The following is a 16,445-nucleotide window of genomic DNA, read 5'->3' as shown; positions in this document are numbered from 1 at the left end:
CAACATTCCATGTCTTTGCTATTCTGTGGGTTTGGTGTTTTTTTTGAAAAAAATCCATCTTTCCCACCATCTCCTTCCTGGAGCTCTCTTGTAAAGCTGTGCTGTGCCATAGTAAGGCTGCTTCTCTCTCTCTCTCCCCTCCCTTTGCCGTTTCATGCAGGTTCTGATTACTATGTACGCTGCTGATGTCAAGCCTCCTTGGGGTGACCCAGCACTCCAGAGGAGGAGCAAACATGCTGTGAAACGTCAAGGCACCCCCCCCCAAAAAAAAACTGCAGCCATGTGAGCCATCCCTTGGACTCAGCTGCTTTCAGAGCACATACATGGCTTGTGTGACAGCAACAGCGTACAGAAGCAGCAGCAATGAAATGCAGCTAGCAGCAGCCCTACAACTGGGTGAAATGATCTTCCCATGAGCCTGTCTGGAGTGTCTTTCCAGCTGTGCCTGGCTTTTTTTTAATCACTAGGATCCTGTTTGGGTGTTTCTTTCCAAATACTCTGTGGCTTAACAGGAGTGTGTGACTCCCTTGGTGACTGCAGCGTCTTCCCCCCTCCTTCTCCTCCCTCTCTTTTGCTGCATCCTTCTCTCCCAGGATGGCGGAGTCTGAATTGCACAGGGAAAGGCTACAAGCTATTGCAGTAAGTCTGCTTCATTTTCCTTGGCTCTTTTGTCTGTGGATGGGGAAGAGAGCGAGCGAGCAGCAGAAGAAGGTGCTCAGCATTCCAGCACAGGAGCTAGTAATAGATTGCAATTTTAGGTACCCTGGTTCTGATGAAGTTCTGCTGAGTTCATTTATTTATTTAGTTAGTTGTTTACTCCATTGCTTGACTCGTAGAGCATGATAGATTGAGTTCTGATGGGTTTGTACTTCACTGACACTGGCTTAAAAAAAAAAGGGAAGCTGCCTCTTGGCATGCTTGAAAGACCAGTGGAAGAGCAGTGGAAAAGCAGGAGAAATACTATGTGCTCCAAGCATAAAAAATATTCTTGCATGGTGTAAATGGTTGGCAGATGGCTTGGAACTGGAACAGTGGTCACTAGGGGGCTGGCTATTTTATTTTCAAGACAGGTGCAGGTCCCCCCCCCCGGATCAAAATCTGTATTGGTTTGGCTCAAACAAAAACTGTATCACATTTGTAGTCGTTATTGTCCTTGTAGTAGTAAGAATTTAAGCAAAATCCAATATGAATAGTATTAATGGTTAATTTGCAGTGCAATCATTCGCATGGCTACCCAGAAGTAAGTTCCATTGAGTCCACCTCCCAGATAAGTTGTGTATAGGGTTGTGGCCGAAAAACTGAACTTCTCGACAGTGAATTGTAACCTCATCTGTGCATCATAAGAGTTTTCCTCAGATACATTCAATAAAGTGAAGACATGTGCTTATGGCAGTTCCAAGAGACCCCTCCCAGGCCAGTCCACACAACCATTTTTTAATATGCTAAAGGTACCATAAATTGGAAATCAGCAAGCCCAGTAGAACTATAATGTTCTAATACATGTCGAGATTATCTTGGCCATGCTGAACCACAATATGGTATGAGCCAGGAAGTGGTGAGACACAATCTTAACATGTATTGGAACATTCACAGGTCCATTTACCATGCTGTAAAAAAACCAGACTTGTGATATCTTCACTGCAAAAGCACCACTCACTTTCATTTAATCCCATAGTTAAACAGAATCATACAGTGGATTTTCTACAAGTGATCGTAGCATGGGGGGAGGAAGAGGAAGAGTAATTGAAGGCTTCTCTCTTCATTAAGGACCACACTTTTTTAAAAATTGCCCTAAGAAACCTCAGGGAATGTAATTATGAATAAGGTCACTAATAGTAGATGCAAGTCTAAAGTGTGGTGAAATAGCCACAGGTTGAAATAATTAACACTTGTTGTTGTTGTTGTTGCTGCTGCTGCTGCTGCTGCTGCTGTTCAACCTTTACCAGCAGGTCCTTGGGCGGGTTAAAACATTTTAAAATTTAATATTAAGAACAACTAAAACAGATTACATTCACAGGAATAGGATGGATCCTGCAAACGTACATTTAAAGTTTATGTTGGCCTGTATTACTGTTGCAGCACTAGTCCAGTTCAAATTCAAATGAGTAATGCCCTCTTTGAGAGGTGGACAATCAGTAGTGTGATTGTCTCATCGTCCATGGACATAATATAGTCCTTTCTCCAATGCATAACTGGGTGAGTGGACCTCCCTTTGACACCTGGAGTGGGCTGAAGTTCCAGGGAGGGATCTAACATTGTCATTCATTTGTATGCCACTTTTCCATAAAACTGTGTCCAAGGTAGTTCACAACAGATCAAATGAACAGCATTAACAATTCAAAACCATAGTGTGTTCAATTGCAAATAAACTTAGTATCAATAAAAAAACAAGATAAGAATATCAGCCAACCAACCAACCAATCCATACAACTTTGTGTAAAATACTACAAATAAACTGACCTAATCCAATAGCTTGAAACCAAACAGGACGCCTAACACAAATATGAAAATGCACTACCCATGTGGCCAAATAGAGCTCCATTCCACAAAGGCAGCATGGAGCTGTCCACAGTTACTTACAAATATTTGTTGGGAACTACACCTCTCTCTCACTTATTGATTGATTGATATCCTGCCCTTTCTCCCAGTAGGAGCCCAGGATGGCAAACAAAAGCACTAAAAACACTTTAAAACATAATAAAAACAGACTTCAAAATATATTAAAACACCACAACCATTAAAAACATATTAAAAAAATCTTTAAAAACATTTTTTAAAAAGCTTTAAAAACATTAAAAAAAGGTTTAAGAAATATATTAAAATGCAATCCCAACACAGATGCAGACAGGGATAAGGCCTCTGCTTAAAGGCTTGTTGAAAGAGGAAGGTCTTCAGTAGGCACCAAAAAGATAACAGAGATGTTGCCTGTCTAATATTTAAGGGGAGGGAATTCCAAAGGGTAGGTGCCACTACACTAAAGGTCTGTTTCCTATATATTGTGCAGAACTGACCTCCTGATAAGATGGTATCTGCAGAGCGCAGTGATCATCTGGGAACTTGTGGCACCCTTCCTTCCAGTTCTCACCCGGGTCTCCCCTCTCTATCCTTTCCTCATTTCTCACCTGAGGAGATACATCTCCTCCTTCATACCCCCAAATGCACTCAGTTTCAACATTTCCCAGACTCTCTCCACCGAGCACTTCCAGCACTGTCTTCCTGGCAATAGGCATTAACATGCTCTAGGGCAGTGGGGAGGGAAGAGACAGAAGGATATCATCCTGTGTGGCAGGCGTAGCTTTCCATCAGTCTCAAATCAGCCAAGGCCTGGTTGGGCTGATCTTCCTTGCCAGAGGCTGTTGATGCTCCATGTTGAATTTATCTACATCCCCAGTGCCCCTTCGCCCCATTCTTTGTGAAGAAGGACTCTCGGGATGAGTTGCTGATTTGTTGGGATGATAGTTTCCTGTGTGTGGTTTTGGGAAGGGGGTCACAGATTTAATTGGCTTTTTTTTAATCTTGTGGCATCATAGCACTCATGACTTCATCTCTGATTGGCTGATATTGCATTGAAAGAAGAAGAAGCACTGGTGGGGGGAAAAATATCCAAAGCAGTTGCCTAGAGAGGCAGCAAATGGAAAACAAAAAGAAGAGCTTTTGTGAGGCTTTCTGAGAATATTCTGGGTGTCCTGAAAGGCTCCCTTTGACACAAAAAGTTTGAATATTAATTTCAAGCCAGAGAAGACATTAATTACCATGCCTATCTATGCTGGCCCATGCAATGCAATTATATTCTGATACAGTACTGTAGGTATCCACCTAGTCCAACCCATTCTTTCTAGCTTCACCATCTTTCCTTGTGTTATACAGTTAATCTAATCGGAAAAGGCTATAGGCTTGCCTGCAGAAGGTCCCAAGTTCAATCCCTGGTGTCTCCTGGTAGAGCTGGGAAAAGCTCTTGCCTGAAGCCCTGGAGCTGCTGCCCTTCAATGAAGACAGTCCTGAGCCAGATGGACCAATGGTCTGATTCAATATATGGGAGTTTATGTTGTTCCTAATAAGAGTAGAAAAACCTTTTTAATTATTATTATTTCATAGATGCCTTGTCAGTTAAATGTTTAATTTAAAGTGTTACTCTGCACACTAGTGCAGGTGCATATAATGCCCTTTTAAAGGGAAAAAAAACCCCACACATGTGTTGCAATCTTATACTCACTTGTTTGGGTGTTACCCATTAATCTTATTGACCAGTTTACTCAGAAATATGTATAGATTGCACTGAAAAAAGTTACTGCCCTCCTTAAAGCAGCAACATCAGTGGCAGGGAAAAGTGACATTTCCCCAGTTTTGAGAAAATTCACAAGGCGTTCTCCCATTTTGTTTATTTCATCAAATCGCTAATAAGGGGGAAGGAAATTTCATGGTAAATTCATAAGAGTATATATGTTCCCAGTCATTGCTACTTACAATCAATGGGCATTAGCATTCTTTGGTTATTTCTTTAGGGACCAAACTATATTTTCTTGCCATCTGACCGAAAGGAGGAATAACTCCTGTGGTGTTTTAAATCAAAAGCAATATGGCTTCAATCTGCACAGAGGTTTGGAATGTTAGAAATCATCCAGCAGGAGTAGGATTTGGTGTGCAGATGGTAACTTGATGACAAGGTGGGCAAGTTCAGCCCCATGCTTTGCAATTTATGTATGGCTTGGTGACCTAACAACTAATGTGTATCAGCAGTCATATAAGGGCAGTATTTTGCACTAGCTCACTTTTTGCATGATCTGCACAAGAAATAGTGCAGGTAGCTGCTGCAGTTCTTTCTTGATCTTTCTCTAGTTTATGTTCTACTTCCATGGTGTGTGTGTGGGGGGGAAGGTTTCCACCTGAAAGTGAATGAATACCTCATGAAAGAGGTATTGGACATACTTTTGTTTTATTCTACACTTGTGCCTGGCTCTTTTTGCAAACAGCTCAACGTAGCTTGCCTATGACTCACAGGCAGACTCCAGGCAATCTCAAAACAAGATCTACTTAGTTTCAGCTGTATCTGTTATCATGTGCCTTCAGACCGTTTTGTGGTCTCTTTGTATTGCTGTGAACTTTATATCTGTATGGTATCTGTATGCAGAATGGTTGAGGTTGTCAGTTTGAGCGACACCTGTCCAAATGACACACGTATGGCAAATCTACCACACTTTGGTTTCCAATGGATAGCAATGCAGGAACTACTTGCAGCTTCTCTATCCATGGTAGCGGACTGTCAGAACCATGCTGAACATCAGAGCTATCTCATGATCAGCATCATCACAGCAACTCTCAAAACTGTGTCAGAGCATCATGTACGATGATGAGATGACTGCTAGTCAATCAATCAATCAATCAATCTTTATTTTTACCCCGCCCTTTTTCCAAAACTGGAACTCAGGGCAGCTTACAAATAAAAACTACACATAGGTAAAAACATACAAAAATATACAATTAAAATAGAATTAAACTATTCGTAACATTAAAACCATAAAACATACACTTAAAATACTAAGACAATTTAAAACTTTAAGAATAGGACCATAGAACAATACAACAGACCTTATGAGGCCCTATCTTAAACATCTTCTAGTCCAAAAGCCTGTCGGAATAAAAAAGTCTTTGCCTGCCGACGGAAGGATAGCAAGGAAGGGGCCATTCGTGCTTCTCTAGGAAGAGAGTTCCAGAACCTGGGGGCAGCCACCAAGAAGGCCCTATCTCGTGTCCCCACCAATCGCGCTTGCGAAGGTGTTGGGACTGAGAGAAGGGCCTCTTCTGAGGATCTCAACACCCGGGCAGGCTCATATGGGGAGATACGGTCTGACAAATAGCCTGGACCTAGGCCATATAGAGCTTTATAGCTAGTGTCCCTTGAGAAATAAACAAATTAAATCACGGGAGGTTCCTGTGAGACCAGAGAATAGGGGAGAATACCCATCTACTACCTACATATCTGTATAATGCCCCCCTCTGCCTTTCTTCCCAATCAGCTTCCATCAGAGGTAGAGAAACTCTGCCCTGAAAGTCTTTGGATTGTTTGATCAACCCCAATTCAGAAATGTTGCAAAACTACCCATCCCCACATGAGCCCATCTTTACATGATTTGAACAAGAGTGATTGCTGAACAGAAATGAGCTTGGACATGAGCAGAGCAAGGTCTCCTAATACTGGAATCGTATTAACAGATTGATCATTAGAGGCTGTAGGTCAAAGGATGAGCTGCCTTGATTAAAAGATCTGTCATGTTGCAGCGGTCAACGAAGACAGATATTTAATATATGCACAAGGTAGTTTGTAACACTGCCATTAATGTTTCAGCAGTACTAGCGAGTACTCTCAGAATCAAGATCTGTTACGTAGATATACAGCCAGCATTGCCACTGAAGCCTTGCCAGAGGTAACAACAAATAGAGATCTGTACAACATAAGCAGATCTTAAATTATTTAACAGATAAAAACACCACTATCCCCAAACCCCTTGCTATTTCAGGGTCACATCATACAGTGGCCTTTTTTTTAGTAAGTTATTTTTAAAGTGTTGGCTTTGAAAATGAAATGTGAATGAGACAAACATCAGAAACAAGTATCTTACAGATACACTCAGTAGGGTGTGTCTAACTTGGGGCCTAGATTTGTGACAGGCTACAGCTGAGGGTCAAATGGGCGAGAGGAAGAAAGTCAGGCACCAGGACCAAGGCAGAGAGATGTAATCAAAAGACAGCCTGTTGATCATGTATGGGCAGACAAGAACCAAAGGGCCAGAGGCAAGAACATAGTCAAAGATAGGCCAGAAGTCAGCTACCAGTCATGGCAAGGTGCAGCAGCCTATGCTGCTATCCTTCCTTCCTCTTGGGCTTAATGCTGTTGCAAGGCCAAGGAAAGGCCTTATTTACCAGAAGCAGTATTGTCACACTTTTATGCTGTTATGCACACTGAACTAGAGTTATATAGTACCAGCCAGGTGCCTATGGGTTCCTCCAGTTACATGGTCCTGGCTAAAGTGAAAAGATGCCGTTCTGTCTCTGTCCACCATTTGGGTGACACTGCAGCATAATAGAATCAGGCTGGTAATTCTTGGAGTTGTCCTGGTGGTGGTGCAAAGAATAAGGTTCCTTGGCTCTGCTGACTGAATCCCTGGTTCAAGTCCCCCAGCACCTTTCAGTGAGCCAGGATTGGCTGCAGAGCCCTGCCCAAGTATATGAATGTTGGAGGATTCAGGGCAGACAAAAGGAAGTATTTCTTCATGCAGTGCATAAACTGTGGAATTCATTCCCACAGGAAGTTGTGATGGCCACCCACAAAAGAAAGTTAGAGAAATTCATGGAGAATAAGGCTATCAATGGCTACTAGCCACGTTGGCTATGCTTTTCTTCCATGGTCAGAGGCAGTATGCTTCTGAATACTAATGGCTGGAAACCACAGGAGAGGAGAGTGCTCTTGCACTCAGGTCCTGCTTGTGGGCTTCCCATAGGCATCTGTTGGCTACTGTGAGAACAGGATGGTGGACTAGATGGGCCAGTGGCCTGGTCCAGCAGGGCTCTTCTGATGTTCTATACACCCAATGGCAAACCCAGGTTTCTTCCACATACTGTGTGGAAAAACCCCTAGCCGACTCACTTAAAAAGTCTACAGAAAAGTGCCCAGACAAAGAAGAGTAATTTAAAGTTGTTTTTAAGAATGTATTTTATATTGTTGTAACTTGCCCTGGGACCTCAGATTGAAGGGCAGGTAAGATTTATTTATTTATTTATTTTTGATTTATATCCTGCCCTTCCTCCCAGCAGGAGCCCAGCTGATGAAGATTAACAACAACAACAATAATAATAATAACCTTAGTTAACAAATCCTCCAAGAAAGAAGCTCCTTTTATCAAAGTCTTTTTGGGGGCGAGTGCGGAGCGGGGCACACTCTGTCATAGTCAGAATGTGGCCCCTTGTCTACTGGATTGTGGCTGCTGCGGTAGCTCTCTCACATGTGGAATGGCGTTCCTTGCCAGGTGGTGTAGCTGCCTCTGCAGTAAACAATGCTTCGGGTGCCCTTGATGCACTGTTTACTGCAGACACATCTGCTCAAGTGTAGGGGAGGATGGCAGAGAGAGAGAGAGAGAGAGAGAGAGAGAGAGAGAGAGAGAGAGAGAGAGACAGAGCGCAATCACAGGAGGGGGTTGGCTGCCCCTTGCCTGCCTGCTCCAGTGTACAAAGCCTTCAAGGCTTTCCTGACCTGGCTGTTTCATTTCAGACATGCATGTTGTTAGTTTTGCATAAAAGGTTTGCTGAAATATGTTGAACTGCTCTTCTTTTTTGTGGTATAGGAACCTATCCCTATTCTTTCCATGTTATTCCTACCTTTTGTTAAAGAAGTAATGTCCAGGAATGCATGTACTTTGTTAACTGAGGTTTTACTGTAATTCCATGGGACAGTCACTGTGAATACCTCATTAAGGCAACAATCCTAAACACCCTCAATGGATACAGTATGGCTCACTTCTGAGTAAATGTCTTTGTTAATGGGACCTTGCACAGGGATGTTGCTGTTGAAGAACACTCTTGACCCAGGAGTGTGTGGTGGGACATAGGAGTCTCTGGTAGGAAGCTGGACCCAAGCTATTTGGGCTTTGTAGATCAAAACCATCTAGAATCACCTAGCAAGCCAGTACTGATGCTGATATATGTGTTCCTGTTGATTTGCTTCCAATAGGCTCCTGGCTTTTTATGCAGCTGGATAGGGGCTTAATTTTGCCTTCACTGCTATTTTAAGGTGAATACAGACAACCAATTACCAAGTGGTAACTTACCACAATGCACATGTAACTACAGTATTGTCAAATGTATTTTTTTTCTTTTTAGTTCGACTTGTGCATGGAAAACTCCTGGTGTTATAATAAGATGGTGGCTGTAGTCAGGGGACCTATATACTGTACTTAATATTTATATAGACAACTTTTCCACAAAAAGTCTCCAAAGCAGTAGCTCTCAGATGATCTCATTCAGTTTTCAACACCGTTATTCGTTTCCCCCTCATAGAGCTTAACTGCAATAGAGATAAACTTAGTAGGTTTGCATCCAATTCTACAAAAGATGCTTTGAAATTAATAAGAAGTGCTGGTGTTCACAAGAGCACTGTTAATAGACATTATTCTAATAACCCTGCTAATGACTTTTGTGGTATGTCTCATGGATATCTCCTGTTGCGTGGCTGGTCATTGATGCTTGTGTTAGCATTCTGTTTCCCTGCTGTGGAAAATGTGTTTCAAGGCTCCCCTCCCCTTTCAATTTACCTTTGGGTGCTTTGAAACTGTGGCGATTTTAGCATTTGCATTTTTCCCTTTGATTCCCCCCCTAAACATCCTGTGAAGCCACCTATAAAACAACTTTCTTCATGCTTAGAGAGGAGAAGGTAGAAAGAGCTAAAGCCAAACTTACTTCCACATTCTGCCATTCCACTTGTTAGTCTGTCGGACATTTGTCTTGAGTTAGGGAGCATGTCGTTCTTTCTAACTCCTGCCCTTTGTTTCTGATAACCCCAGGCAGTATCAAATGACCCATGATGCTTCTAGGCTGGGGCTTAATAGGCTTAATAGTCTGTGGCTTCAAGGCTGGGGCTTAATATTGTCAATGAGTCATGAAATATTCAGACATTGCAAATGTATAATTGGCAACAGGCCGGAGCACCCATTCCAAATAGATGCCATCTAGAAGCACCCTCGGATGTGTATTGGCTACTGGCTAAGACAAAGTTGGACTTGCCTTGTCTTGTGCCCTATATTAGGGAACATTCTAATTCTCCAAGGTCTATTTGTTCTCTTTCCTGGGTGAGGTTTTTCCCCTTAGGCCACTTTCACAGTTAAATTTGGCTGTACGTCATGGGTGGAAACCCTCTAGATGTTGTTGGACTTAGCTCCTATGATTCCTGGCTGTTGGTTGTGCTGGCTGGGATTGATGGGTTTGGGAGTCCAACATCTGGAGAGTACCATGATGCCTACCCCTCTGGTATGGTATGGGGGCAATGGTCTAATGCGGAAGTAGGCAACCCATGAACTATATCTGGGCCCTCAAAAGGTTTTTTGTGGGCCCCCAAGAGCCCTCCAAATTTGTATTTTTTTAAAAAAAAAATCTAATATATATTTTAAGATGCTAGTTGTTTGAGAATAAATGACAGGGTCAAGAAATTTACAAGTGTAGTCGCCCTTTCTGCCATTGGTACATTTTCAGAATTGTGCCCAGTTCTGTTGCATGTGTAGTTACCACCATTTTTAGAAGGAACCAAGCTGAAACAGTACACAGGGTCACAGGTGAAGTTGGAGATCAAGCTAATATATTTCTCTTTTTCCCTTGAGCCACGATTAACAGTTATGCTTGGCAGTGTGGTCAGATTGCAACCTGGAAATCCTGCTTGTGTCTTTAAAAGTTCCAGGGCAGAAGGAAAGCGATGAGTCCTATGCTATTCCTCCCAGAGTCCTTTCCACTTCTTGCTGTGGGATAAAGCCAGAGATGTGCTTCCTTTTTCACTTCTAAAAGGACGGGTAGGCTCTGCAGGTTCTCCACTGACAACCCTAGAGCCAAGAAGCAGGACTCAGATTGCTTAGGAAGGAAGCATACTCTGAGGAATGGGGAGGCAGAATAAGCACAAAAATTGTGAGTTCAAGTCAATTAATAGCTACCCAAGAACACAACAATGTTTGAGCGAATATAGCGCTGTGTGGCTAAGAGGCTGAGCTGTGAATCAGGAAGTCCAAATTTCACTTTTACTGCGAGGGTAGCCATTAGCTCTTATCCCCTCTGTCCAAATGATGTTTGGTGATAACAATGTTGACTACTAGCAGGGGCGGAGGAACCTTTTTCCAACCCAAGGACTGCATTTTCTTCTGGGCAACCTTCTGACAAAAATGGGCAGAACAAGGCATGTCAATTTCTTGACATCTGTAGAGTAGGCTAGTTTCTATACGCACTCTCACTTACCCCTTTCTATCCAGGCAAGCAAGAGGCATGATCAGAGTTCCAGGATGATGTGCACAAGCCTGGCAAAAACGTTCAAGGAGGGTGCAAAGCAGAGTCGGTGATGGGTGTGGCCTCAGGAAAGGGGTGTGGCCTCAGGCAGGGCCGGATTAAGCTGAGGAGGGCCCCTAGGCTGATTCTGAACCGCCCGCCGTCCCATCCCATCCCATCCCCCCCGCTTCACCTACCTTTCCGCTTCTTTTGTGGCTGTGCGCACTTGTGCGCGCATATTTGCCATCAATCAAGATGGCGGCCGAGGTTTCCCTAAGGGGCTGAAGCTGAATGCGTGCGTGTAGCATGCATGCATGCCATCAACCAAGATGGCAGCAGAGGCTTTATCCCCTTAGGGAAACCTTGGCTGCCATCTTGATTAATGGCAAACCGCAAAAAACAGTGGAGAAAAAGGTAAGTGAAGCAGGGGGATGGCGGGCGGTTCGGAAGCTCTTGTCCTGCGATCCGCGGCTCCTGTCCTGCTTCCACAGATCGTGGGCCCCCAAGAGCTCCGGGCCCCTAGGCTTCAGCCTACTAAGCCTAATGGATAATCTGGCCCTGGCCTCAGGAAAGTTCCAAGGGAAGCTTGCAGGACTGCATTTGGCCTCTGTGCTACAGGGCTGACGAACAACACCTTCTTGGAATGATCCCCCAACTTTGGAGAGCTGATCCAGAGACATACTATAGTCACTGGTATCAAAGGCTGCTGAACAGTCCAAGAGTATTAGTAGGGTTCCCCTCCCCTCCCTTGTCTTCTCTTGACATTGGAAGCAGTGAGGCCCGGAGATAGTCCCAATGGTCAGCCAGAGAGGCCTGTCCCTGGGCCTCAGATTTCCCAAACCTGAGTTAGCAGTGTTGTTTATTGAGTATTGAGACAATAAACATGATGTGCTTTGAACACTTCAAGGGACTATCTAAATGCTAGGAAGAAAAGCTCAACAAAGCACTTCACACAGGTTATCTCAAGACTGTCAGATGATTTCCGGTGGCATAGACTGCAGTGTAGCCAAAAACATTTGGCTAACAGCCAGAGGATGGCTAAAAGAGCAGGGGGAGGTGGGCAAGAGAGTGGCAAGCATGAAAATGTAAAGGGCACCCCAAATGTTGTGGCCTCATTGAAGGGAGAGGGGCATAACACAGCTGACTTGCATTCCTTTAAGGGACCTTTAAACTGTAGGCAAGTTGGCAGTCTTTTAAAATATGGACAGAAACTTTGGAGCTGACCCCCAATCAAATGGCTTGTTCTTCCTATAAATGGTAGTAGTCACAGCTGTAGAAAGAAGGGCCTCCCAGTTAGGGATGAGAAAGAAAATTGATTTTGTTTGAAGTTTGATGAGAAACTACCCAATTAGTGCTTCTCAACCAATACATGAACAGTTTGAAATTTGCACCTTTCCACATTTTGCAATGCAGTTCTCCAACCAAACAATATGTACAAAAATGCATATATATTAGGGGAATGTATGCATGAAATGCATATATGTGAGTAAAAATAGCATACAAAATTGCATTATGGTAGGGGAAACTGCTTTTAAAAATGTTCATGAAGATTTTTTTTAAATTGCAAATTGCTGCAGAAAGGCAAAGAACTGAATTTAAGAGGGGGGGAAATGAGGACCTGGGGGAACCAAAATTGACAGGTATGCACATCCCTATCTCCAGTTCTGAAGAAACAGAAATTAAGGTTCTTCTCATCCCAGAATAACATAATAATTGTCATCTATTGCAGATTGGCTGCATGATCTTTGGCTAGGCGCTAACCACAGTGATTCATATCAGAGTGTTTCATATCAAGAGTGCTTTGTTGCTGGAGCCTTAGCTATGTTTGAATCTGTTGCTCTGCATTGTGAATTGCTGGAATACCAGCCTTCCCATTGCCAAGCCAAAAATATTTCAGCATCTAACAATATGCACTCCTTTGTCCTCTAGGAAGAGAAAGCGAGACCAATAACTGATGTGCTGCTGCCTTTTGAGGAATCCTATTCCATGCCATACACCAGCATAGATCTTGTTTGTGACCTTGAGCAAACCATCCGGTGTCTCTGTAGTTCTCCTCTGTAAACCTTTGAAAGTGAGATCTTAACATTCCAGGATAAAATGTATTTTAGTAATGAAAGTTGTTCCAGTGTTTTGGTAAGGCAGCTCAGAAGTAACTCAGATAAACAGATCTGCTCGGAGTCACAAAGCATCAGTTGCTGCAGACTAAGCAGCAATGTTTACTCTGGTATTTTCTGACTTCAGTTAAGCTGCTGCTGTTTCTTACTTATTTAGCACCACCAGAGCACAGAGCACATTACAAAGTACAAGAAGATAGGTCCCTGCCCCGAGGAGCTTACAAATGAAAATTTGACACAGGAGAAACAGAAGATGAAGGGAAGGGAAGGACAGTGGCAGCCGCAGTAAACAGGGTTGTTTCAGTTGCACACGCTTAGTCTTAGGGCTCCTTCAGAAAGAATGTGGTTGGTTTTTTTGGGGGGGAGGGTTGTATTCTCCAATATGTCATTGACACAATAATGGTGGATTTATACTGGAACATCCAGACATCATTCTGCTTTATTAGGTGTTATATGATGCATTCCCAAGCATTATTGCTATCTGGAGGGGTACTCGAACTATAGCACAGGAAAAGTATAGCACAAAAACAAATACCCTGGAACATTTATGGTGTAAAAGGTTACAGGATTTCAGCAGGATGGTATGGGACACGCATGGACTGGAAACAAAGCAATATGTCCATCCCAAAACCTTTTGCAAGAGGGATTGCGTATATTCGCTGCAATACCGTCAGAAGCACAAATCATCATGAATGCACAATAAAAAAGATGTTTGGAAGGGCCCTTAGTTACAGGATCCTACAGTAGGGCATGTGATATATGGGGGTTGTGTGAAAAGCTTGCAGTGCAAGCATTGAAGTAGTACATTGCTAATGTACCTACTTTCCTGGGTTGTGCATTACCTCCCTGCCCCATTTTGTCAATGGCAAGAGAGAAACAAAAAATTAACATGTTTTTTCCAGACCCAAATTTCGGCTGTCATTCAGTTGTATCTGATCATTTCTTCAGCTTAGGGTGGTCAGATTGCAAACTAGAGATTTAATTCACGTTGAATCCTCTTGCTTGATTAGAGAAAAATAATTATAATTAAACTGACAAGCTTATCACTGAGTAACTCTCACTGTACAAATGGTATAACAAGGTCATCTTGGCCATAAGCATTTCTGTAAAAGAAGCAATTACTAAGCTATTGCTAGTAAAAATATAGAATTCACACAAGTTCTAACAGAATATTGAGATGCTACGGATATAAAATTCTAAAATCACATACTTTTGATAATTTGTACAGCATTTTGCATTTCTAAGGTATGCTACCCAAAATACTATGAAGTAGGCCACTATTAGTTGGGGAAGGCTGTGAATTCCAGTTGAGCCATTTATCAGCTGGATCTAAGACTACCAACTAACAAGTAAAGCCATAGTCTTTTACAATGGGTCTGAAAAGCCAGTACATTCCAGATCTTGTCTGTGCCACTCATCAGCCACCTGGTGCTTCTGTCCTGACACTATTCCTTATTTGCAGGACTGGAATCAGTTTGTTGACCAGGTCAGGCATTGGCAGATGGCCCCAACAGTTCAGAAGGACCCCTCACCGGCCTAGCTGTGAAATTCATAGATCTATGGACTGTTACGTTGTGGGTAAATTAAAATGGTGGTTGGCAGCCATGGATGGGAACTGAGCTTGGCTCTCATTCAAAAGTGGCACTGCTGCCTGCCTGACACTAACCGCCACCTGAGGGCCCAGTGAGGCAGACAGAAGGGCCAGGGAAAAAAGTATAGCCACACTGGTGTGTGTGTTGAAGGGGCAGGGACCTACCAATGGCACCATGACCAAGGCCCCCTGAAGTCTAATCCTGGCCCTGCTTATTCATAACGTTATCACTTATCTGTCAGATTTTCCCATGACTCGTATCCTGGACCTTCCAAGTTCTGCCTGTGGTCAATCAGATTCTGCCATGGCTTAATCCAGTTCTGTCCCATCCATGTCCAGGGTAGACCAGTATTTTTTAAATAGTTATTTGAGCTACCTTATGGCATCCCTTTTATAGTTGTAAATCTAGAAGTGTGAGATCCATTACTCAGAAAAATGTCCTCCTTCTCATGTTTAATTTCTGACCCTATGTCATAGACGAGTTTATTTTTGCTGTGCAATAATTTAGAATTTCCTTGTCTAAAATAAATAAAAGGGCCTTTTGTGTTTGTGCTTTGAAGGAGTAGCTAACGTAATCAGTCAAAGCCTTCCTTTGAGGCCAACTGAGATTGGAACGTGAATATCCTTTCTCTTTTTGGCAAATGTCTTCATGTGCTTTTAAATATACTTCTTTTAAATAGCTGATCAGATTATGTAATACCAATATGGTTCCAGATACTATAGTTCCATTTACTTTCTGTAACTTTTGTTAAGGTGTCTGGCATTGATTTCTTATCTTAGGATTCCTGAACGTCAGAGCAAAATACACTCTAGTGTTCTGATTTGCAAAAAAACGAAAACAAGAAGCTCAGATAAAAATTAATTGTCCTATTTGTGTGTTCATGAAGGCCTAGCTCCCATTGCAGTCAAGCAGATGATCCCAAGCCACTTAAGTTCTAGTATGCCTGATACTAGGGTGGCCAAATATGCATGGCCAAAATAGAGAAAATGCATTACAAAGAAAAACCCCAGAGGACAAAAGAAGACACCAATATGCACTTAATTCCCATGTGGTAATTTATATGTATAGATGCAAATTTAGAAATAGTTGTTATAATTTAAGTAGAAATATAAGACATTGCACCAGAGCAGGGAACAAAACTGATGTGTTGCCTGCTCAGTCTGCTGCCCAGGTGCTACCTGCTCCCGTTTTTATGGATCTTTATCTTTAAACAGGATTTAACCAGATAGCCCTTCAAACAGAGGGCACCTTCCATCAGAGGACTGTCCAATTTAAAACACAATTTAAAAATTTAAACAGTATAAAAACACATGCTATCCACACTCTATCATACATCACTCTGGCTCTCAACCATTTACTTTAGACCAATATGGGGGAACCTGTGACCCTTCAGGTGTTTTTTTGGACTCCAACTCCCATCAGCTCCAGACAGCATAGCCAATAGCCAGGAGTGAGGAGAGTTGTAGTACAAAAACATCTGGAAGGCCACAGGCTCCCCAACATTGTTTTAAGTTATCCATTTGCTTATGTTCAGACCCACTCATATCTAAACCATTAAATGATTGTATACGCATCCCACAGTTCAGTCTTTCCCAACCAGTGTGCCTCCAGATGTTGTTGGACCACAACTCCCATCAGCCTCAGCCAGCATTGCCAATGGTCAGGAAAGATGGGAATTGTGGTCCAACAACATCTGGAGGCACACCGGTTGGGAAAGGCTGCCACAATT

General features: G+C 42.8%; 1 protein-coding gene across 6 annotated transcripts in view; it reads left to right on the top strand.

Moving 5' to 3' along the window:
* The first annotated feature begins 299 nt into the window (after positions 1-299).
* The window catches only part of PALM2AKAP2 (PALM2 and AKAP2 fusion), a 370,520-nt gene continuing 354,374 nt past the window's right edge, over positions 300-16,445 (top strand). For 2 of the 6 annotated variants that reach the window (XM_061632556.1, XM_061632546.1), the window contains exon 1: positions 300-639. In XM_061632556.1, coding sequence (XP_061488540.1) covers positions 595-639 — 45 coding nt within the window. In that variant the 5' untranslated portion in view covers positions 300-594. Of the gene's footprint in view, positions 640-4,000; positions 4,019-16,445 lie in introns of those variants that run through there. The other 4 variants (XM_061632566.1, XM_061632584.1, XM_061632594.1 and 1 more) reach the window with 3 other exon arrangements.

This window comes from Rhineura floridana, chromosome 1, assembly GCF_030035675.1.
Source record: "Rhineura floridana isolate rRhiFlo1 chromosome 1, rRhiFlo1.hap2, whole genome shotgun sequence".
Classification (NCBI taxonomy): Eukaryota; Metazoa; Chordata; class Lepidosauria; order Squamata; family Rhineuridae; genus Rhineura; species Rhineura floridana.
This window is presented reverse-complemented; position numbering and strand designations above follow the sequence as displayed.